Source organism: Oncorhynchus mykiss, chromosome 4 (assembly GCF_057628025.1).
Source record: "Oncorhynchus mykiss isolate SJ-2025 chromosome 4, ASM5762802v1, whole genome shotgun sequence".
Lineage (NCBI taxonomy): Eukaryota > Metazoa > Chordata > Actinopteri > Salmoniformes > Salmonidae > Oncorhynchus > Oncorhynchus mykiss.
Window position 1 is genome coordinate 30921090 of NC_143025.1, and position 23651 is coordinate 30944740.

Below are 23651 nucleotides of genomic sequence, written 5' to 3' on the forward strand. Positions count from 1 at the left end.
AAAATTAGATAAAGAAAACAGATTAAAAAAACACCTTATGGAACAGCGGGGACTGTGAAGCAACACAAACATTGGCACAGACACACACACACACACACACACACACACACACACACACACACACACACACACATATTTGACATCATCTCAGTTGTTTGTGTTGTGCCTGCCATCAGTTGAGAAACAGCATTCTCTTGTCGTGTTGGCTGATATGAATAACATTGAAATGTCCTCTTTCAAATGGTACCACAAAGATGATTGGAGGTCCACACATCAGAGAATGTTGACTTGAGTTGGAATATCCATTGTTTTAAATTAATCTGTCAATCTCCCAAAACCTATTGAAATCATAGAAAATCATAGAAATATGGTCATTATAAAATACATTCCCATTCGTGTTGACGTTCGACGGTGGGTGGAATTAAATTGAATTAAAATGTCAATGGTGTTACCAGCTAAATTGCAGTCTCTGAAGGGATAGGTCCTTTCTATGAATTATATTTCTATGATTGAAATGGCACCCACCCTGCATTAAAGAGTATGGTATGTCTCATCTGATGGCGGACACAACACAAAAACTTCAGACAATGTAAAATAGGGTCTATGCTACAACATATGTGAAAATGAGACAAATCTGAGTTCATACATTTTCAGATTATTGACTTTATCATTGTTTTTGTACTGTTACCCCTTTTTCTCCCCAATTGGTAGTTAAAGTCTTGTCCCATCACTGCAACGCCCCTAGGGACTCAGGAAAGGCGAAGGTCAAGAACCATGTGTCCTCCGAAACACGACCCTGCCAAGCCACACTACCTGCTTAATCCGGAAGCCAGTCGCACCAATGTGTCAGAGGAAACCCCATCCAGCTGGCGACCGAAGTCAGTTTGCAGGCGCCCGGCCCACCATAAGGAGTTGCTAGAGCGCGATGGGACAAGGAAATCCCGGCTGGCCAAACCCCCCCCTTACCCAGGCCAATTGTGTGCCGCCTCATGGGTCTTCCGGTCACAGTCAGCTGTGACACAGCCTGGAATCGAACCCGGGTCTGTAGTGACACCACTCTGGAGGATAGATTATTGACATTTAAAGGGGTAATCAGCAGATGCTACATACATTTTTGGAGTTATAAATTAATGATATGTACCCATTGATTCTTGAAGAATATAACTTATAATTGCCTCATGAGTCCTACTGTCCTACCACACCAGGACCCAAAATATAAGGGGGGGATTCCTATCAGACACGAAACCGGCAGCCAGCCTCTCTCCCATTCCTTATAAAAGCAGACACAGTGCAGGACTCCGCTAGATCTGGACAGAGGGTTACTCTTTCAAGGTACAATGAGACTTTTCACTCTCAAGTAACTGTTGTACATAGATTATATACATTCTAATGGAATAGAAATGAACTGAGTTGGGATGTTTTTTCTTCTCTCCTTTCTGTCTGATATGCTACTGCTCAGGTTGAAACAGAGGACACCTGTGAAGATGACTCCATCAGTTTTCTTTGCTCTTCTGCTGGCTTGTGCTCTCCCATTCAATTCTGCTCAGTGTGAGTATTTGTAATCACTGCGTATGTAAATTGCTTTGATTCAGCTCCTTGTGTGTGTGTTTCTGGGTTTTATTCTAAATAGTTTTAATGTCAGTTAGAGATAAGGATGCATGTTGTCACTCTCTTGATTTAAATTACCATGAGTGTACTGAACTGCTTTCCGGGAAGGTAAAACAGATTGTGTGTACTGCTTGCCCACTCTCTGATTTCTATTGACTTATTAACAAATTATTAACTAGAGACGGAAAAAGTGTATTCTGGCTCTATAATGTATGATTCAGCCATTATCTTGTCAGTGTTACAAGTAGTGCTGAGCAATTAACTGAAAAGTCTGTCATATTTTATTTTTTAAACAACTAATTGACGACATCGGTTCAATTATTTGAATTCTATTGAAAGAAATGTTTATGTGAGCTTGATGTGCAGTGATGTGCAGTGAACTTGATGTGACTATTAATCAGCTTCTTGATATACTAAACCTGTCAGGTGGATGGATTATCTTGGCAAAGGAGAAATGCTCACTAACAGGGATGTAAACAAATTTGTGCACAAAATTTGAGAGAAATTAGCTTTTGGAACATTTCTGGGATATTTTATTTCAGCTCATGAAACATGGGACCAACACTTTATATGTTGCTTTTATATTGTTGTTCAGTATAGTTTAGCGCAGAAAACGTGGTAATTACCTACAGTGACCATAATCCATTGCGCGTCCCGCTTAATCTTGTCTGGTCTGTGCTGAGCAAGACATGGAGACTGAGAGAGGAGAGAAGACAGGATCGAGAGGGATAGAAAGCAGTTGCTTCGCAAGCCTGAAGAATACATGATTTAGTGATTGATAGTTGGTATTCAGTGGTCATAAAAGTATGTCTTATTTACTTTGAAGAACTACTTCAATTGCATGTACTTCAGCTCTGTATGAGACGATGACTTGGAATTAAATAATAAAGTCATCAAATATAACAAATATTTTATTAAAGTAATGTGAGTAAATTATTGTTAATAAGTGATAAACAGTAATGGGTAGTCACTACCATCATGGGACTTTTGTTTGTTTTACTCTATGTTGTTACATCATTCAACCCACATAATGCATAGTACATTTAATATTTTAAAAAATATATAAAGAAATTGAAACCAAAACTGAACCGACCTCATAAAGCACTAATCGCTCAGCACTAGTGACAAGTTCTGTGACAAATGTGACAAGGCCTTATTGTTGGAATGATATTGATACTGCTGTCATAGCTGGTGACTTGTGACATATCTCCATGACTGTGGAGCATGTTTTGGATTTTGCCCTAGCACTACACAGCTGATTAAAATAATCAAAGATGAATAATGAGTTGGTTATTTGAATCAGCTGTGTAGCGCTACGGCAAAAAACTAAACGTGTATCCAGGGAAAGGACAGAGTTTTGGAAACCGTGTGCTAGGCTACTGAATGACACTAAATATACATGATGTTGTTGTCTTTTCTGTATAGCAAGCTGCAATGGGCAATGTGGAGGAGAGTATAACAGGGGTTACATGTGCCAGTGTGATTATGACTGTCTCACTCACAATGAGTGCTGTATTGACTACGAATCCCAGTGCACCACCAGTAAGGACTTTTCTTATCATATTTACTGTATTAGTGGTGTCTGAGTTTCCCAAACTGGGTCTTGGGCCCCCCAAGGGATGAGCGTTTAGGTTTTTGCCCTAGCACTACACAGCTCATTCAAATAACCAAAGTGTGATGATGAGCTGCTTATTTGAATCAGCTGTGTAGTGCTATGGCAAAAGCCAAAATGTGCACCCCTTGGGGTCTGCAGTACCGAGTTTGGGAAACCCTGTATTATCACAAATGATCCATGAGAGTGCTTGACATGTCATTTATTCAGATGATAAAGATCCACATGTACATACAGGTATTATGCATGTGTTATAATAGCACAACCAGGACTGGTGTGATAATGGATGTACTGTATGTCTGGGTACCAGGTGACTCGTGTAAAGGGCGGTGTGGTGAATCCTTTAAGAGGGGAAGGCTGTGCGACTGTGATCCTGACTGTGCACGGTACAAAAAGTGTTGCCCAGACTACGACAGCCAGTGTGGCATAGAAGGTTAGTAAAATGTCCAAGACACCTAAAATAGTCTTGTGAAGTAAAGCACACCATTGTCTCATTTTGAGGCACATTCCAATTATAAAAGTGAGGGGGGACAAAAATGCAATTTCAGAATGTAGGGGGACATGTCCCCCTCATCCCCAGTCAAAGTTGCGCCTTTGATTTCATATATGAAATAATATGTATGACATGAAGTAATGTATGAAATAATGTCTGGTACATGATAGTATGACATAATATGTCATATTATGACAATAAAGATAGGCATGCTGGCACTATGCATTCAGTGCATTCAGAAAGTATTCAGAACCCTTCTCTTTGTCCACATTTTGGATTAAATAGAAAATGTCAATCTACTCACAATAACCCATAATGAAAAAGCGAAAACCGTAAAAAAAAAAAAAATGTATACAGGCTCGAGCCATTTTGGGTATGACGCTACAAGCTTGAAATACCTTATTTACATAAGTATTCAGACCCTTTGCTATGAGACTTCGAAATTGAGCCCAGGTGCATCCTGTTTCCATTCATCACCCTTGAGATGTTTCTACAACTTGATTGGAGTCCACCTGTGGTAAATTCAATTGATTGGACATGATTTGGAAAGGCACACACCTGTCTACGTAAGGTTCCACCGTTGACAGTGCATGTCAGAGCAAAAAAACAAAACAAAAAAAGTTTGAAATCACCAAGACTCTTCCTAGAGATGGCCGCCCGGCCAAACTGAGCAATCGGGGGAGAAAAGCCTTGGTCAGGGAGGTGACCAAGAATCCGATGGTCACTCTGACAGAGATCCAGAGTTCCTCTGTGGAGATGGGAGAACCTTCCAGAAGGACAACCATCTCTGCATCACTCCACCAATCAGGCCTTTAGGTTACTGTTGCCAGATAGAAGCCACTCCTCAGTAAAAGGCACATGAAATCCCGCTTGGAGTTTGCTAAAAGGCACCTAAAGACTCTCAGACCATGAGAAACAAGATTCTGGTCTAAGGAAAACAAGATTGAACACTTTGGCCTGAATTCCAAACGTCATGTCTGGAGGGAACCTGGTACCATCCGTACGGTGAAGCATGATGGTGGCAGCATCATGTTGTGGAGATGTTTTTCAGCGGCAAGGACTGGGAGACTAGTCAGGATCGAGGGAAATATGAACGGAGCAAAGTACAGAGAGATCATTGATGAAAACCTCCTCCAGAGTGCTCAGGACCTCAGACTGGGGCGAAGGTTCACCTTCCAACAGGACAACAACCCTAACCACACAGCCAAGACAACTCAGGAGTGGCTTCGGGACAAGTGTCTGAATGCTCTTGAATGGCCCAGCCAGAGCCCAGACTTGAACCCGATCCAACATCTCTGGAGAGACCTGAAAATAGCTATGCAGCAATGCTCCCCATCCAACCTGACAGAGCTTGAGAGGATCTGCAGAGAAGAATGGGAGAAACTCCCCAAATACAGGTGTTCCAAGCTGGTAGTGTCATACTCAAGAAGACTCAAGGCTGTAATTGCTGCCAAAGGTGCTTCAACAAAGTACTGAGTAAAGGGCCTGAATACTTATGTAAATGTGATATCTCAGGTTTTTTATTTCTAAAATTTAAAAAATCCTGTTTTTGCTTTGTCATTTTGGGGTATTGTGTGTAGATTGATGAGGGGGGAAAAAATGAATCAATTTTAGGATAAGGCTGTAACAAAATGTGGAAAAAGTAAAGTGGTCTGAAAGCATCCCAAATAGGCATGTTAATGTTAAACTCATATAGTAGCCTGCATCAGTTTGTTTTGACTATTTTCTCTTTTAATAATTATTACAGACACCAAAAAAAAACAGGCAGCACAACAACACTGAAGACTAGCTCATGCAATAACATAAATGATGACTAATCAACAGGTATAGAGTTGATTTAAAGATAGGCATGCAGTATATTCATATAAATATGCATGTTAAAATGCAGAAGCCCGTCAGTTCATCTCAACTATTTTCTGTTTTAGTTCAAGACCAGCCAGTACAACAACACCGATGACTAGCTCATGCGATAACGTAATCGATAACAAACCAAAAGGTATATTTCATAAAGCAATAGTTATTATAAACAATAGATTTTAGATCATTATTGTAGGAAAGGTAGTTGCTTTTGGATACTCTTTACTCATTTAGTACTTGATTGACACACCAGAGCCAGAACCAGAGCCTCCCCAGATCCAACCAACTGAGGAGCCAGAGATGACTCCCAATCCACAGGTGGAACTAAGTGAAGGTCAGTACTTTCAGAACAACCTTTCTGAGGAGATGGACAACCAACACTTTAGTCTTAAATAAGAATGAACATGTATTATTCACCAGTATCCACTCAGCCCAACATCTTCCAACACCAAAGTCAAAACACTCCCTGTAATAATAGTGTAATATTGTCTAACAAAAAATATAGATATTTTGAACTTTTCTTGACCAACAAAGCACTTGGTAGAGAGTGTGACTCCCAGATGTTTTGGATAGCCTGTCACACTGCTGCAGTTCTCTCTGGCTGTGACTTGAGCTGGAGCCCGGCGGCCAAGTCTCCCCAGATATGTCACGGCCCTACCGGCAAAGAGAAACAAAGGGAAATAATGTAATTATACACTGAACGAAAATATAAATGCAACATGCAACAATTTCAAAGAGTTAACGTTCATATAAGGAAATCAATTGAAATAAATTCGTTAGGTCCTAATCTATGGATTTCACATGACTGAGAATACAGATATGCATCTGTTGGTCACAGATACCTTAAAAAAATGTTGGGACATGGATCAGAAAACCAGTCAGTATCTGCTGTGACCACCATTTGCCTCATGCAGCGTGACACATCTCCTTCGCATGGGGTTGATTAGGCTGTTGATTGTGGCCTGTGGAATGTTGTCCCACTCCTTTTCCATGGTGGTGCGAAATTGCTTAATGTTGGCGGAAACTGGAACACGCTGTCATACCCGTCGATCCAGAGCATACTCAATGGGTGACATGTCTGATGAATATGCAGGCCATGGAAGAACTGGGACATTTTCAGCTTCCAGAAATTGTGTACAGATCCTTGTGACATGGGGCGTGTATTATCATACTGAAACTTGAGGTGTTGGCACGACAGTGGGCCTCAGGATCCCATTACTGTATCTCGATAAAATGCCATTGTGTTCTTTGTCCATAGTTTATCTGGTGGACTGTTTGGTTTAAGACATGCCAGGATGAACTAGAACAACAGGAACATTTACTTGTGTAATAAATAGAGTTGTGTAATAATTACAAATGTCCCATATAACTCAACCCCAGGGAATAAATCAAAGTTATTTAAAAAACGATCTAATTAATTTCCAGATTTGTCAGACGACCAGCCTATGCCATTGTTCACCCCAGAACCAGAACTCCAGGATGAACAGGAATATGGTGATAGAAACATTAAGATATTTTCTCAACATAGCTACTCATATGTACATTTTAATGATTCAAAATGTACATACATTTTGCCATTATTCCCTTCCACAGATGTGAAGGGTGAGACCTGGCCAGATCTTCCTGTTCCCTCTCCTGATACTGGGTCAGAGGATCCAGAGGCAAGCCCTTACCCAGAGGACCCTGAAGCTGGTCTGGTGGATCCAGAGGCGACCGCTAACCCAGATGACCCTGAAGAAACCCCTGCCTCAGAGAGCACCAGCGGGTCAGAGTTCTCACCAACTGAGCCAGCCTCTTCAGACCCCTTAGACCCCACGCTTAACACTAACCCCCAACCCACAGATACAGAGGATGACCCTGAGAAAGAGGCCATTTTAAAGGGGGACTACACACCCTTCCCTGAGGAATTGGATACAGAAGCAACACCAGGCTCGGAAGGAACCCGACCAGCAGCCAACCCCAAACCCTCTACTTCCGAACCAGCCAATGAGACCCACGCTGAGGCAACAGGTAACAAATTCATTTCAATCTTTATTGTCACAACAGGGAAATTCATTGTACGGTTAGGAGCTTACAGTTTATATGTATAGAATTATATATTGGCACAGTGCGGGAAATGATAGCCAAGCCATCTCTCACATACCAACATTTGAGAGATAGTCCTATCTCACTGTTCCTAGAAATTGTATTGGATAAGATGTTTCACAAATATTTTGAGTCATCTGGATTCAAATCTGACACTGACAAAAATCTCATGTGTTCCAGACTCCAGTGATGCTGAGGGACAGCCTTATTCCAGCAGCAGCCCATCTGCAACACTCCCTAGGGCCACCTCTGAGCCCACCCCCGCCTCCCCAGTTTCCCCTCAGTCCTCCGACCAGGCTTCCCCGAGCTCAGAGCCCCAGCCCGGGCCTACTCCTGCAGAGGACACCCCTGAACTCCTACCTGAAGGACAGAGTGAATTAGACCCTGAAGGTCAGGAGGCAGAATCTAAGAACACAGTGCCAGATGAATCTGAACCCACACCCTCGAACCTACAGGATCCCAATGTGGCCTCCGAGGCACCAGCATCTGAGAGTGGTCCCGAGTCCAAACCTGGTAGAGGGGCCACCCCAAATAATTTTAATGACAACAGTGTCCCCCAGACTGGAGATCTGGCTACGCGTCTCACAATAGACCCAGCGGGACAAGAGGAAGGAGATGAGGCAGCACCAGAGGAGACCACAAGCAACTCCACGAATTTCACTCCCGCCCCCACTCCCGCCCTCACTCCCGCCCCCACTCCCGTCCCTGTCCCCGTCCCCACCACCAAACCAACCCAAAACAAACTCACTGAGAAAATCAAGCCTAGTAAACCCACAGAGAAACCTAAGCCCAAATCCACCCAGCCAAACACCCTCACGGATATCAACCAAGCTCTGGGCACAGACAACCCCAGGGACTACCAAGCAGGTAAGCTTAGACCTTGCTTTGCCTTACTTTAATACCATTGCAAAGAAACTCAATCAATGTTGTAGAGCACTTATTACTAATGGTAAAAGCTATTACTGGGTAGATTCGCCAGCCCTACTTTTCTTATAGGTGGCACTGAGATGTATTACTTCTCTTGGATGAAAAGAGCTTCCTCCTGTCAAGTGTAGCTGCACTATATTAACTGTCAAAGGTGACCGTTTTCCCAGAGCCTAACAAGTCAGTCCAGCAGTTTCTGTGGTTTGGAAAAAAAATACTCCTTCACAGAGCAAACAGAAAAAGAATTGACATTAAAGTTGTGTGTGCTGTTCAGTAAAAGTTCTTGGGAGAAACACATTAGCCAGTTGACACATGGTCAGACACATGAAATTGTTCTGATTCACTTAACACATTCTCCATGTTGTTTTTCTTATTAGTCCTCACATGTGGCTCCTTTTAAACGTGGCTTTTTCCTCCAGATGAACACAACGACACCAACATCTGCAGCGGTCGCCCTGTTGGTGCGGTCACTACGCTGAGGAACGGGACCGTGGTGGTTTTCAGAGGTCAGTGCCAGACCAAATCAAAATCAAATCAAATTTTATGTGACACACGCCGAATACAACCGGTGTAGACCTTACCGTGAAATGCTTACTTACAAGACCTTAACCAACAATGTAGTTTTAAGAAAAATAAGAGTTATGAAAATATTTACTAAATTAACTAAAGTAAAAATATATAAATATAAAATTAACAATAACAATAACTAGCTTATATACAGGGGGTACCTGTACCGAGTCAATGTGCTGGGCTACAGGTTAGTCGAGGTAATTGAGGGAATATGTACAGTAATAGTCAAAAGTTTGGACACACCTACTTATTCAAGGGTTTTTCTTTATTTTTACTATTTTCTACATTGAAGAATAATATTGAAGACATCAAAACTATGAAATAACACATATGGAATCAGGTAGTAACCAGAAAAGTGTAGCCACCATTTGCCTTGATGACAGCTTTGCACACTTTTTACATTCTCTCAACCAGCTTCATGAGGTAGTCACCTGGAATGTGTTTCAATTAACAGGTGTGCCTTGTTAAGAGTTCATTTGTGGAATTTCTTTCCTTCTAAATCCGTTTGATCCCGTCAGTTGTGTTGTGTACCAATCCATTTCATTAGACTCCTTGTCGTGCCAAACTGCCTGACCCTTTTCAGGTTAAAAACGTAGACTGTAGTTCAGACTTAAAACACTAAAATGACAAGAGTAACTCCTGAGCTTAAATGTGTTTATCAACAATATAGTTTATATTCAAAACCGGGATTTCTGTATTTTAATTGTTTAAATATGGTATACAAAAGATACAGAGGCCCTGTTTGGTAAAAGACTAAGTCCATAGTATGGCAAGAACAGCTCAAATAAGCAAAGAAAAACGACAGTCCAAATTACTAGTCAATTCGATACATTTCAAGAACTTTTCAAGTTTCTTCAAGTGCAGTCGCAAAAACCATCAAGCTCTACGATGAAATTGGATCTCATGAGGACCGCCACAGGAAAAGAGGCCCAGAGTTACCTCTGCTACAGAAGATAAGTTCATTAGAGTTAACTGCACCCAAGATTGCAGCCCAAATAAATGCTTCACAGAGTTTAAGTAACAGACACATCTCAACATCAACTGTTCAGAAGAGGCTGCGTGAATCAAGCCTTCATGGTCGAATTCATGCAAAGAAACCACTAATAAAGGAACAATAATAATAAGAGACTTGCTAGGGCCAAGAAACAAGAGCAATGGACATTAGACCGGTGGAAATCTGATGTGTCCAATGTGAGATTTCTGATGCCAATCACTGTGTCTTTGTGAGACACATAGTAGGAAATCGGATGTTCTCCAGATGTGTAGTTCCCACCGTGAAGCATGGAGGAGGAGATGTGATGGTGTGGGGCTGCTTTGCTGGTGACACTGTCAGTGATTTATTTTGAAGGCACACTTAACCAGGATGTCTACCATAGCATTCTGCAGCGATACGCCATCCCATCTGGTTTGCGCTTAGTGGGACTATCATTTGTTTTCAACAGGACAATAACCCAACACCTCTCCAGGCTTTGTAAGGGCTATTTGACCAAGAAGGAGAACAGCCAACAACTGCTCAGCATATGTGGGAACTCCTTCAAGACTGTTGGAAAAGCATTCCAGGCGAAGCTGTTTGAGAGAATGCCAAAAGTCTGCAAAGCTGTCATCAAGGTAAATGGTGGCTACTTTGAAGAATCTCCAATATAAAATATATTTTGATTTGTTCCAGACTTTTTTGGTTACTATATGATTAGATATGTGTTATTTTATAGTTTTGATGTCTTCACTATTATTCTACTATATAGAAAATAGTAAAAAATAAAGGAAAACCCTTGAATGAGTAGGTGTGTCCAAACCTTTGACTGGTACTGGACATTTAGGTAGAGGTAAAGTGAATATGCATAGATAATAAACAGCAAGATTTGATTAGCTATTCAGCAGTCTTATGGCTTGGGAGTAGAAGCTGTTAAGAAGCCTTTTGGACCTAGACTTGGCACACTGGTACCGCTTGCTGTGCGCTAGCAGAGAGAACAGTCAATGACTAGGGTGGCTGGAGCCTTTGGAAATGTTCAGGCCCTTTTCTGACACCGCCTGGTATAGAGGTCCTGGATGGCAAGAAACTTAGCCCCAGTGATGTAGTGGGCTGTATGCACTCTGTAGCGTCTTGCGGATGGGGGCCAAGCAGTTGCCATACCAGGCGGTGATGGAACCAGTTCTGTAAAACAATTTTGAGGATCTGAGGACCCATGCCAGTCTTTTCAGTCTCCTGAGGGGGAATAGGCGTTGTCGTCCCCTCTTCACAACTGTCTTGGTGTGTTTGGACCATGATAGTTAGTTTGTGATGTGGACGCCAAGGAACTTGAAGCTCTCAACCTACTCCACTACAGCCCCATCAATGAGAATGGGGGCATGCTCTGCCCTCCTTTTCCTGTAGTCCACGATCATCTCCTTTGTTTTGATCACATTGAAGGAGAGGTTGTTGTCCTAGCACCACACTGCCAGGTGTGAGAGCAAAATATCAGGGAGAGATGGTATCAGGGAGAGATGGCTCCAGTATGGGGTTGGGGGGCCAGGCTCATCTCTATACAATGAGTTATCATGTTTTTACAGCAGATACTGTCTGCTGTGAATTTTAAGTATCTTTCATACAAATCTTAACCGTGTGACCCATTCCATGCATCTTTTGTGTGTCATGTAAACTGAAAGAGATTGGACTTTGCCATAAAATGCTGTGGCTCAAACCAGCTCCATCGGTGATCACCTCCAGGGGTGATTACCGACCAGCTCCATTACTGCAGTAATTAAATAATAACGTTTGATTGTTTTGAAGAAATCTTAAAAGTCTCTCCTTTTGATTACAATCAATTCCACCACACAGGTCTCTGACCTCCTCCCTATAGGCTGTCTCATTGTCGGTGATCAGGGCCTACCACCGTTGTGTCTTCGGCAAACTTAATAATAGTGTTGGAGTCGTGTTTGGCCACGCAGTCATGGGTGAACAGTGAGTACAGGAGGGGACTAAGCACACACCTCTGAGGGGCCCCCATGTTGAGGATCAGCGTGGCAGATGTTGTTGCCTACCCTTACCACCTGGGGACGGCCCGTCAGGAAGTCCAGGATCCAGTTGCAGAGGGAGGTGTTTAGTCCTAGGGTCCTTAGCTTAGTGATGAGCTTTGATGACACTATGGTGTTGAATGCTGAGCTGTAGTCAATGAACAGCATTCTCACGTAGGTGTTCCTTTTGTACACGTGGTAAAGGGCAGTGCAGTAGAGATTGTGTCATCTGTTGGGGCAGTATGCAAATTGGAGTGTGTCTAGGTTTCTGGGAAATGTTGATGTGAGCCATGACCAGCCTTTCTAAGCACTTCATGGCTACAGCTGTGAGTGCTATGGGTCGGTAGTCATTTATGTGGGTTACTTTAGTGTTATTGGGCACAGGGACTATGGTGATCTACTTGAACATGTTGGTATTACAGACTCGGTCAGGGACAGGTTGAAAATGTCAGTAAAGACACTTGCCAGTAGGTCAGCGCGTGCTCTGAGTACACGTCCTGGTTATCCATCTGGTCCTGCAGCCTTGTGAATGTTGACCTGTTTAAAGGTCTTACTCACATCGGCTACAGAGAGCGTGAACGGCTTGGTGTAGATAATTAAGTCTATGTGCCAAACACACCAGATGTTGGGTTTTTCCCTCTCAGACGGCACCCTGAATATTCAATGATGCAAAGAAATTGTGAGTAGACTGTCCTTCAGCTCTTATTTGCTTTCTATAGATGTGACATTTTGATTGTTTTTCAACCCAAGAGAATGTTCTAAATTGAGACATGAGGGTATAGAGAGTTAACTAAAGTTTATTAAAACAACACCATGTATTAAATAGACCAGGAAATTTTGAATCTGGACCTTGAAACCAGTTCCATAGCACTGATGATTTCCACTCTTCCCCTCTAATGAAGGACTGATTTAGACCTGGGACACCAGGTGGGTGCAATTCATTATCAGGTATAACAGATAACTAGTATTACCCCAGACCTCCAGGCTCACAATTTAATGCCCCCAATATAGACTATAGAGCAGGGGTATTCAACTCTTACCTTACAAGATCTGAAGCGAGCCTGCTGGTTTTCTGTTGTACCTGATAATTAATTGCACACACCTGGTGTCCCAGGTCGAAATCAGTCCCTGATTAGAGGGGAGCAATGAAAAAATGCAATGGATCTGGCTTTGCGGTCCAGAGTTGAGTTTGAAGGCTATAGAGGATACATTGAGGATGAAAAGTGATTGAAGACAAGATGCAGATGCAAGTACCAGTGTTGCTTCCCTTGTAGGACACTATTTCTGGGTCATGGATAGTAACAGGATGGCTGGACCTGCCCATCGGATAACAGACGTGTGGGGAGTCCCTTCTCCCATTGACACCGTCTTCACCCGCTGCAACTGCCAGGGCAAGACATACTTCTTCAAGGTACAGTACACCTTGTGACTATCCTAAGCCTATTGTGTGCTATAAGACTTCTATACCACATTAAGTGGAGGTGACACACAGAACAAAACAAATATATATATATTAATGTGTGTGCTGTCCCCTCCGCAGGGTGCTAACTACTGGAGGTTTGAGAACAGCATGATGGACATGGGCTTCCCCAAGCTGATCAGTGTAGGCTTCAATGGGCTGCAAGGTCAGATTACGGCTGCCCTGTCTGTGCCTGAGTACCACAAGAGGAAAGAGTCTGTCTACTTCTTCAAGAGAGGTGACTGATCTCTATAGCCAAACTACTTCAGTGGAGGCTGCTGTGGGGAGGGCGGCTCATAATAATGTCTGGAACGGAGCAAATGGAATGGCATCAAACACATAGAAACCATGTGTTTGGTGTATTTGATACCATTCCACTGATTCCACTCCAGCCATTACCACAAGCCCGTCCTTCCCAATTAAGGTGCCACCAACCTCCTACGCACTACTTACACACTACTAGCCCATTGTGTAAGGGATAATCAATGAGGGACTATGCATTCTATGGAAAATCAAGAGCAACGTGAAAGGTGTGTTAGCGGAGTGGAACTAACCTTCCACAAACTTGCATTATTTTCCAGAGAACGCATACAGCTCAGAGTTGATTATCCCTTTCATACCAAGGCTATAATTAGGCAATAAGGCAGAGGGGTTGTGGTATATGGACAATATGCCATGGCTAAGGACTGTTCTCAAGCACAGTGCAACGTGGGGTGCCTGGATAGTCGTGATATATTGGCCATATACCACAAACCTCAAGGTGCCTTAATGCTATTATAAACTGGTTACCATCATAATTAGAACAGTAAAATCAAATGTATTTATATAGACCTTCTTACATCAGCTGATATCTCAAAGTGCTGTAGAGAAACCCAGCCTAAAACCCCAAATAGCAAGCAATGCAGGTGTAGAAGCACGGTGGTTAAGAAAAGCTCCCTAGAATGGCCAAAACCTAGGAAGAAACCTAGAGAGGAACCAGGCTATGTGGGGTGGCCAGTCCCCTTCTGGCTGTGCCGGGTGGAGATTATAACAGAACATGGCCAAGATGTTCAAATGTTCATAAATGACCAGCAGGGTCAAATAATAATAATCACAATAGTTGTCGAGGGTGCAACAAGTCAGCACCTCCTGCTGTCTCTAGAGAGTTGAAAACAGTAGGTCTGGGACAGGTAGCACGTCCGGTGAACAGGTCAGGGTTTCATAGCCGCAGGCAGAACAGTTGAACCTGGAGTAGCAGCACGGCCAGGTGGATTGGGGACAGCAAGGAGACATCATGCCAGGTAGTCCTGAGGCATGGTCCTAGGGCTCAGGTCCTCCGAGAGAGAGAGGGAAAGAAAGAGAGAATTAGAGAGCGCATACTTAAATTCACACAGGACACCGGATATGACAGATACAGACTGACCCTAGCCCCCCGACACATAAACTACTGCAGCATAAATACTGGAGGCTGAGACAGGAGGGGTCAGGAGACACTGTGGCCCCATCCGATGAGACCCCCGGACAGGGCCAAACAGGCAGGACATAACCCCACCCACTTTGCCAAAGCACAGCCCCCACAGCACTAGAGGGATATCTTCAACCACCAACTTACCATTCTGAGACAAGGCCGAGTATAGCCCACAAATATCTCTGCCACGACACAACCCAAGGGGGAGGCCAACCCAGATAAAATGTTTTGTAAAACCCGTGGTATATGGTCTGCTATGCCACGGCTGTCAGCCAGTCAGCATTCAGGACTCAAACCACCCAGTTTATAATTTAACACATATGCTGCTAGAAATGTGTTCATTTGGCGGTAGAAGTGTGTTCAACTATGGTAGTTTATAATATTAATAAGGCACCTCAGGGGTTTGTGGTATATGACCAATGTACCATGGCTAACGGCTGAATCCAGGCACTTCGGTTGCATCGTGAAAAAAAGAACAGCCCTTAGCGTTGGTGTATTGGCCATATACCACACCCCCTCAGACCTTATTGCTTAATTATACCATTACATTGTTTCTCATTGGCTTGAAGGGCATGCTAGAGCATGCATTATTTCTGTATCATGCACGGTATATCAGACCGGTGGAATTCAATGTTCTATTTTGAGCGGCTTTTGAAAGCAAAAGTCAAATTGAAAACATTATTAGCATTGTTGAATTCGATGTTTGGTTAGCTAAACTAGAAAGTCTGTTTGTTTGGTTGCCTTGGCAACTACTGTAGCTATCTAGTAAACTTGCTAGTAGCTACTTCAGTGGATGTTGAACACATTTATACATACAAATGAACACATTTCTTGCGGAAAATGTGTTAAATTATAGCCATGGTTTAAAAGGGATAATCAACTAGGGCCTCTATGCTTTCTCTGGAAAAGAATCCAACTCGGTGGAAGGTAAATTCACACCTTCCACATTGTTCATTATTTTCCAGAGAACACATAGCCCATTGTTTATTTAATCAATAAGGCACGAGGGTGTGTGGTTCGCGGAGTGCCTGGACACAGCCCTTAGCCATGGTATATTGGCCATATGCCATAAACCCCTGAGGTGCCTTATTGTTATTATAAACTGGTTACCAACGTAATTAGAGCAGTAAAAATATTTCAATTTTTTTTTTATAAATATACAAATATTTTTTGTCCTACCGACCGCGGTATACGGTCTGCTATACCACGGCTGTCAGCCAATCAGTATTCAGGGCTCGAACCACCCAGTTTTTAATATCCCTTAACCCCTGATATGATAAATACATGAGATTATGTTTTATTGCTAATGCCAGTGATAACAGATTGACTTAGGTATAACATAACATAAACAAGCATGCTCATGTAGTATCCTGAGTTAGCATGTCTAATATCTGTATCATTGTCTATTCAGGTGGCTTGGTGCAGAAGTATTCCTACCAGTCTGGCACCAGCCCTACATGTAACAGGAAGGCCCACAACTCTGTTTATACCGTACACAACCGCATTGCCAGACAAGCAGGTAATGAGCCGCCCACATTTTGACCTTTTCAGTCCTTTCAGTGAACATTTTGTCAGACTGAAGTAGTGGTGAAAACATGAGGAACTGTTCAGGTTTTAGGTAAGGTTATATTTGAGTTGAGGCACATTTTATCTATAAAGATGACTCACAGAGAGAGAGATGCTGCTCGGAAGGGGAGAGAGATGAAAGAACGAGAAAGAGAGGGAACAAGGTCCACTGTATGTAAACAGGTAATTCAGGGAAAACAAGCAGAACAGATTGTGTGGGTGCAGAATCAGATCGTAGTGTAGTGTCACAACACAATGTTTTTAATGAGTAACTAAAAGTAAACGGACAGACTGCAATGACGCACAATTCAGTCCATGACATTTTACTCCAACAATCAGACTCCTAGACCATAAACTCTCAATTTCAAACATCACACCATCATCAATAATATTGATGATTTGTCAATCTCTAAACTGAACTGTGTCTCTCCTCTCAGTGTCTCTGCTGGGACAGGAGATCAACATCCGTCTGACCTGGAGAGGCTTCCCCTCCACCGTGACCTCCGCCGTGTCCATCCCCACCCACAGGAAACCTGAGGGATACAACTACTACCTCCTCTCACGCTGTAAGTATTTAGCCCAGATACAAAATCATATTTAAAAAAATATATATATTTTTATTTTTTATAAACAATACAAAACATACAAATGACAGCATCATACAAACATCAACTACATCACACCTGCCCAGACCCGCTAGCACCCCCCCAGTTCTTTTTAAATCTTGGTTCCAGTAGTTTACATTTTTTTCTAAGAGATTGTTAGTTGGAAAGGCAAGGTTTTGTATAGCTTACCTATCATATGAATATCCTTTTCTGACTCAAATAGGATTCCCTCAAGATTTTTCTCATCTCCAAAATATTTCAAATCAACTTTTTGTGATATAAAATGTTTAAGCTGCATATATTTGAAAATATCTACATTGGTCAATCCAAAATTGCTTTTTAAAGCTGTCATGGGAAGAAAAAAAAATCGAATTACCAAGTCATTTACTATGCATTTAGTTTTCCATGTGGACCAATTTATTGTGAATTCTGAAAAGCTATCTAAGGATTGTTCCATAAGGATGTGTTTTGAGGGAGTTATATTGGTTCTTGTAGAATACGTTTCATTTTCTTCCATGTTGTTATAGTTTTCTTAACTATGAAGTTGTTCATGTTCACAGCCTTATCCTTTGAAAATAGACAGGTAAAAAAATTCTGAGGATGAGCATGCGCATCATCAAATCAAAGGTTATTTGTCACATGCGCCAAATACAACAGGTGTAGACTTTACCGTGAAATGCTTACTTACACTTCTTTAACCAGCAATGCAGTTTTGAGGAAAAATAAGAGTTAAGAAAATATTTACAAAATAAAGAAAAGTTTTAAAAAGTAACACAATAACTAGGCTATATGCAGGGGCTACCGGTACTGAGTCAATGTGCAGGGGTACAGGTTATTCAAGGTAATATATACATGTAGGTAGGTGTAAAGTGACTATGCATAGATCAACTTTGAGTAGCAGCAGCGTAAATAAAGGTGGGGGGTCAATACAAAACAGTCCAGGTAGCCATTTGATGAACTGTTCAACAGTCTTATGGATTGGGGGTAGAAGCTGTTAAGGAGCCTTTTGGACCTAGACTTGGCACTCCGCTACCGCTCATCTTGGTGCTCCGGTACCGGCATCTTCAAGATGTACCCATTGTTACCATTTATTGCATTTAACTATACTGAACAAAAATATAAATGCAACGACTTTACTGAGTCACAGTTCATGTAAGAAATCAGTCAAATAAAATAAATTCATTAGGCCCTAATCCATGGATTTCACATGACTGGGCAGGGGCACAGCCACGGGTGGGCCTGGAAGGGCATAGGCCCACCCACTGGGGAGCTGGCCCAGCCAATCAGAATACATTTTTCCCCACAAAAGGGCTTTATTACAGACATAAATACTCCTGTTTCATTAGCTGTCCGGGTGGCTGGTCTCAGACGATACCCCAGGTGAAGAAACTGGATGTGGAGGTCCTGGGCTGGCATGGTTACATGTGGTCTGTGGTTGTGAGGCCGGTTGGACGTACTGCCAAATTCTCTAAAACGACGTTGGAGGCGGCTTAGGTATTACAAATTCTCTGGCAACAGCTCTGGTGGACATTTCTGCAGTCAGCATGCCAATTGCACACTCCCTCAACTTGAGACATCTGTCACATTTGTGTTGTGACAAAACTGCACATTTAAGAGTGGGCTTGTATTGTCCCCAGCACAAGGTATACCTTTGTAATGATCTTGCTGTTTAATCAGCTTCTTGATATACTCCACCTGTCAGGTGGATGGGTTATCTTGGCAAAGTAGAAATGCTCACTAACAGGGATGTAAACAAATGTGCACATCATTTGAGAGAAATAAGCTTTTTGTGCGTATGGACAATATCTGTGAACTTTTATTTCAGCTCATGAAACATTGGATCAACACTCTATAGTTTATATTTTTGTTCAGTATATATATATATATATATATATATATATATATATATATATATAATCACAAGTAAAACCCTTGGGAAGCAATTTGATACAATTCCAAGCCTGGAAGGTTAAAACCACCCTCAATTTTACATCTTCCTTTTTTAAAGTCTCTTTGACTGACTATACTTTTTTAAAGAACGTCTTCGTTGGGATAATTGGTATTACTGAAAATAAATACAAAAACTTTGGAAGCCATGCCATTCTGTCATATTTAAAGAGGGGCTGGGTTGGACAGGACAATGCTGCCACCTACAGCAGGTAACAGCAGGTGTCATCATCCTGATAAATAAGGACAACATTTTCCCTAAAACCCAGCACATGGACCAATAAGGCCATATTCCAATGTTGAATTGTACCTTGCATGGTGAAAAATACACATTGATATCATTGTATATCCCACCAGGGGCATATCTGGTGTTTGTAGATCGAATTCAAGCTATACTATATCATATCCAGACAGGAACAACAATTTAGCAGGTGACCTAAATCATACATTCAATAAGATCGCCAGACGTAGTAATAAACAAGGCAAATTTAGGTAGCCTCCAAATAGGCTGAAAAAAATTCATCTTTACAAATATTTTTCAGGACAACTGGAGATTACTACTCCCAACTACAAAATACTATTTCTTTTTTTTCTCAAAGTAAGAAAAGCTATACAAGAATCGACTACATTAATTTCCAAAAATGCACTTAACAATTTACTGGATTTAAAAAAAATGTATGATATAGTGATATCTGATCATTCACTGGTATCATGCTTAATTACATCAATAGAAGATACACTTAGTGACAGAATTTGGAGAAATGTATTAAATACGTAAACGAAAAAATAAAAACCTTAACCATTACAAATGCAGACAGAGGATAGAGAAAAGCCAACCCCAATTTAATCTGGGATGCCTTTAAAGCGTACATTAGAGGAATGATAATCTAAATTAAAGCTAAATCTGATTTAGAAAATACAATTTAAGAAAAATGTATCACGATCTTAGAAAAAGCCCATAAAAAAAATATTTACAAGGTAAAGAAGAAAATAAAATGTCTGAATGTAAACAGGATTTACGATATTTTACTTTTGGAGAGAGCCAACAATTACAGGTTAATCTCAAATAAAGCATATTACTTAATGGCAAATAAACCTGGTAAATATCTCACAGCTCTCACAAAAACGAAAACATGGTAAACCAGTTATAATTTTAAAAGATACACATTTGGTAATTAGAAATATCGTGATTAAGTACCATTTTAAAAGCTCTCTGAAAATCTATATAAATCAGAATTAAACAGTTGGATGAATCCTATAGCCGTCTTAGACTCAACAACCCTGAACCAATTATCAGCAGTCAAAAAATAATCACTAAAAACAGAGATCAAAAAGTAAATATTAGATACTTTTCAAACATTCGCGCTGAGAACAGCACCAGGAATGGATGACTTTCCCATTGACTTCTATTCATTATTTTGGGACAAAGTTTGTCCCTCAATCCAGTACTCACTAGTTTCATGTATCAAACAGATATTTCAGTTATATTAAAGCCAGGAAAATCTAGAGTCAACTACTGATTATAGACCCATAAATGTAATAAATTGTGGCAAAATAAGCTTAAGCAATAGAATGGTAAAAGTCTTCCCAGACTTGATACATATCAAACAGGATTTATTAAAAATACAAGAACATTTCAGTTTAATACAATGCACAAAAAAACAAGCTATAGATTTATCAATAATTGCTGTATGCCAAAAGGGCTTTCTATTAAAACTTTGGAATCTTTAAACTTTCCAGCTGAAATAATACATTTTATAAAAACATATAAAAATGTCCCAAAGCAAACATATACACATAATACATTATCTGATGCAATGTCTTTAGAAAGTGGCACAAGACAGGGATGTCCCCTGTTATAGGTAGCATAGACCTCTACAAAATCATATTTTTTGTGGACCAAATCAAAGCCTGTAGTCTTTCTTTGATGATTTAATTCAATGTCACTACTTTAACTTATTATTTTAAGACTAGTTTGCAGGAAAACCCTGCACTGATCTGTCTGCTGTAAAAATCCATTCCTAGATTATACCTTAGAGATGACGGTGTGTGACACCTCTGAGCCCCATATATGTCTGGGTGGGGTGGATAACAAGCTGCATTTAGACCGGCAGCTCAATTTGGATATATACATTGGGGCAAAAAAGTATTTAGTCAGACACCAATTGTGCAAGTTCTCCCACTTAACAAGATGAGAGAGGCCTGTAATTTTCATCATAGGTACACTTCAACTATGATAGACAAAATGAGAAGAAAAAAAATCCAGAATATCACATTGTAGGATTTTTAATGAATTTATTTGCAAATTATGGTGGAAAGTAAGTATTTGGTCAATAACAAAAGTTTCTCAATACTTTGTTATATACCCTTTGTTGGCAATAACCGAGGTCAAACGTTTTCTGTAAGTCTTCACAAGGTTTTCACACACTGTTGCTGGTATTTTGGCCCATTCCTCCATGCAGATCTCCTCTAGAGCAGTGATGTTTTGGGGCTGTTGCTGGGCAACACGGACTTTCAACTCCCTCCAAAGATTTTCTATGGGGTTGAGATCTGGAGACTGGCTAGGCCTCCAGTGGGTTATATTTTGGTTTCATCTGACCATATGACATTCTCCCAATCTCCTTCTGGATCATCCAAATGCTCTCTAGCAAACTTCAGACGGGCCTGGACATGTACTGGCTTAAGCAGGGGGACACGTCTGGCACTGCAGGATTTGAGTCCCTGGCGGCGTAGTGTGTTACTGATGGTAGGCTTTGTTACTTTGGTCCCAGCTCTCTGTAGGTCATTCACTAGGTCCCCCCATGTGGTTCTGGGATTTTTGCTCACCGTTCTTGTGATCATTTTGACACCACGGGGTGAGATCTTGCGTGGAGCCCCAGATCGAGGGAGATTATCAGTGGTCTTGTATGTCTTCCATTTCCTAATAATTGCTCCCACAGTTGATTTCTTCAAACTAAGCTGCTTACCTATTGCAGATTCAGTCTTCCCAGCCTGGTGCAGGTCTACAATTTTGTTTCTGGTGTCCTTTGACAGCTCTTTGGTCTTGGCCATAGTGGAGTTTGGAGTGTGACTGTTTGACGTTGTGGACAGGTGTCTTTTATACTGATAACAAGTTCAAACAGGTGCCATTAATACAGGTAACGAGTGGAGGACAGAGGAGCCTCTTAAAGAAGAAGTTACAGGTCTGTGAGAGCCAGAAATCTTGCTTGTTTGTAGGTGACCAAATACTAATTAGCAAATAAATTCATAAAAAATCCTACAATGTGATTTTCTGGATTGTTTCCCCTCATTTTCTCTGTCATAGTTGAAGTGTACATATGATGAAAATTACAGGCTTCTCTCATCTTTTTAAGTGGGAGAACTTGCACAATTGGTGGCTGACTAAATACTTTTTTGCCCCACTGTATATATTTTTTTTCCTTCCTTGTTTTTTTGACCAATTAGATCAGCTCTGAAAAAGATCTGGCATGATTAGTCAAAAGAATTGGTCTGTCTGACTAACTGGAGCAAGAGGGAGGGGATGGTGGAGTTAAGATGATCGGTCTGCTGGCACAGCATGGTTAGGTCCTGATCCCGTCATAGGTTGTCAACAGCAGCTGACCTTCCTAACTCTGAGTAGGGATGTATTTCTATCCGTCTGGTTATTGTCACTAACAAAAACAAAACATGAGGCTCAGGGTCTGCTGTGGCCAATTAAGAGGCCTTCCACATGCCATGTTTTTCTGACAAAACATGGTTCATGGTTGGTGGTTTTCAGTCAGTTATACATTTAGCATGGTTCAAGTCAAAACAAGTAAACTCTGCAATGACATCAAGTGAGCCCATATTTTCCGCAAATCACTCTCCCCTCTTGTCTTTCAGCCAAATACTACAACGTCAATATGAGAGATGAACGGCCTTTCATAGCTACTCCTCCCGTGAGCGCCACTCCCCAGAAGAACTCAGCCAAAGACTTTTTAAACTGTCCAAAGGAAGTCTGAGAAAAAACAGCCAGGAATATCAAAAACCGATTGAGTCACACAAACTTTATTAGTCATAAAAACCAACACCACAATGCTTTTGTAAGCGGAGTCCTTGCTAACTTTAAGTATAAAAAACATGATTAATCATAACAATGAAATTATCTGTGATCATCATAACTAGAACCGATTCTAAAACGTGATATGTCATTTCGATTAATGGTGACCGCGGGTGTTCTCTTTGGAACCATGGTGACCAATCTTGTAGTGCCATGGCGATGATGTCAGGGCAGGAGCTCTGATTGGTTGTTCATCTGGCGAATCTCCTCCCTGTCCCAGTTACACCCCGTGATGGCAACGTCCCTGGTTCCATCAAAAGACACATACTGATGAGACAACGGTCTGCTTTACCAATGTAAAAACAAATCACATGATATAATATATAATGCAAAGACAATGCTAATGTAACAATTTTACATTAAATGTTTTAGCTTGTGACTATTAAAATTGCTTTAACATCAACAATGG

At 41.3% G+C, this 23651-nt stretch overlaps 2 protein-coding genes across 18 annotated transcripts in view; one reads left to right on the forward strand and one right to left on the reverse strand.

The window, feature by feature from the left end:
• The first annotated feature begins 1000 nt into the window (after positions 1-1000).
• LOC100135939 (uncharacterized) lies at positions 1001-23645 on the forward strand. 6 transcript variants are annotated; one of them, XR_016495207.1, is made up of 15 exons: positions 1199-1332; positions 1460-1548; positions 3034-3150; positions 3531-3653; positions 5824-5904; positions 6996-7064; positions 7164-7580; positions 7836-8522; positions 8999-9085; positions 10592-10757; positions 13415-13551; positions 13681-13837; positions 16458-16565; positions 17050-17178; positions 23026-23645. XR_016495207.1 is itself a non-coding variant. In XM_090231864.1 (15 exons), exons 5-15 carry the CDS (start codon positions 5667-5669, stop codon positions 23142-23144), a joined length of 2034 nt encoding a protein of 677 aa, XP_090087990.1. In that variant the 5' UTR covers positions 1206-1332; positions 1460-1548; positions 3034-3150; positions 3531-3653; positions 5639-5666; the 3' UTR covers positions 23145-23645. The 6 variants fall into 6 exon arrangements, 5 of the variants coding, with proteins under 5 accessions (XP_036824392.2, XP_021455128.3, XP_090087990.1 ...); XM_090231864.1 differs by lacking the exon at positions 10592-10757 and adding an exon at positions 5639-5709 and having other exon boundaries at positions 1206-1332; XM_036968497.2 differs by lacking the exon at positions 10592-10757 and having other exon boundaries at positions 1001-1332.
• LOC110521687 (nucleoprotein TPR) overlaps positions 23175-23651 on the reverse strand; it is a 37543-nt gene continuing 37066 nt past the window's right edge. For all 12 annotated transcript variants that reach the window (XM_090231862.1, XM_090231861.1, XM_090231860.1 and 9 more), the window contains exon 49: positions 23175-23486. In XM_090231862.1, coding sequence (XP_090087988.1) covers positions 23434-23486 — 53 coding nt within the window. In that variant the 3' untranslated portion in view covers positions 23175-23433. The remainder of the gene's footprint in view (positions 23487-23651) is intronic.

Bases quoted from the DNA above. Each gene is read 5' to 3' on its own strand.
- LOC100135939 (XM_036968497.2), top strand. From the start codon at position 1,485: ATGACTCCATCAGTTTTCTTTGCTCTTCTGCTGGCTTGTGCTCTCCCA. The intron at 7,065-7,163 runs GTGATAGAAACA...TCCCTTCCACAG, and splicing joins CCAGGATGAACAGGAATATG to ATGTGAAGGGTGAGACCTGG. The intron at 7,581-7,835 runs GTAACAAATTCA...CATGTGTTCCAG, and splicing joins GACCCACGCTGAGGCAACAG to ACTCCAGTGATGCTGAGGGA.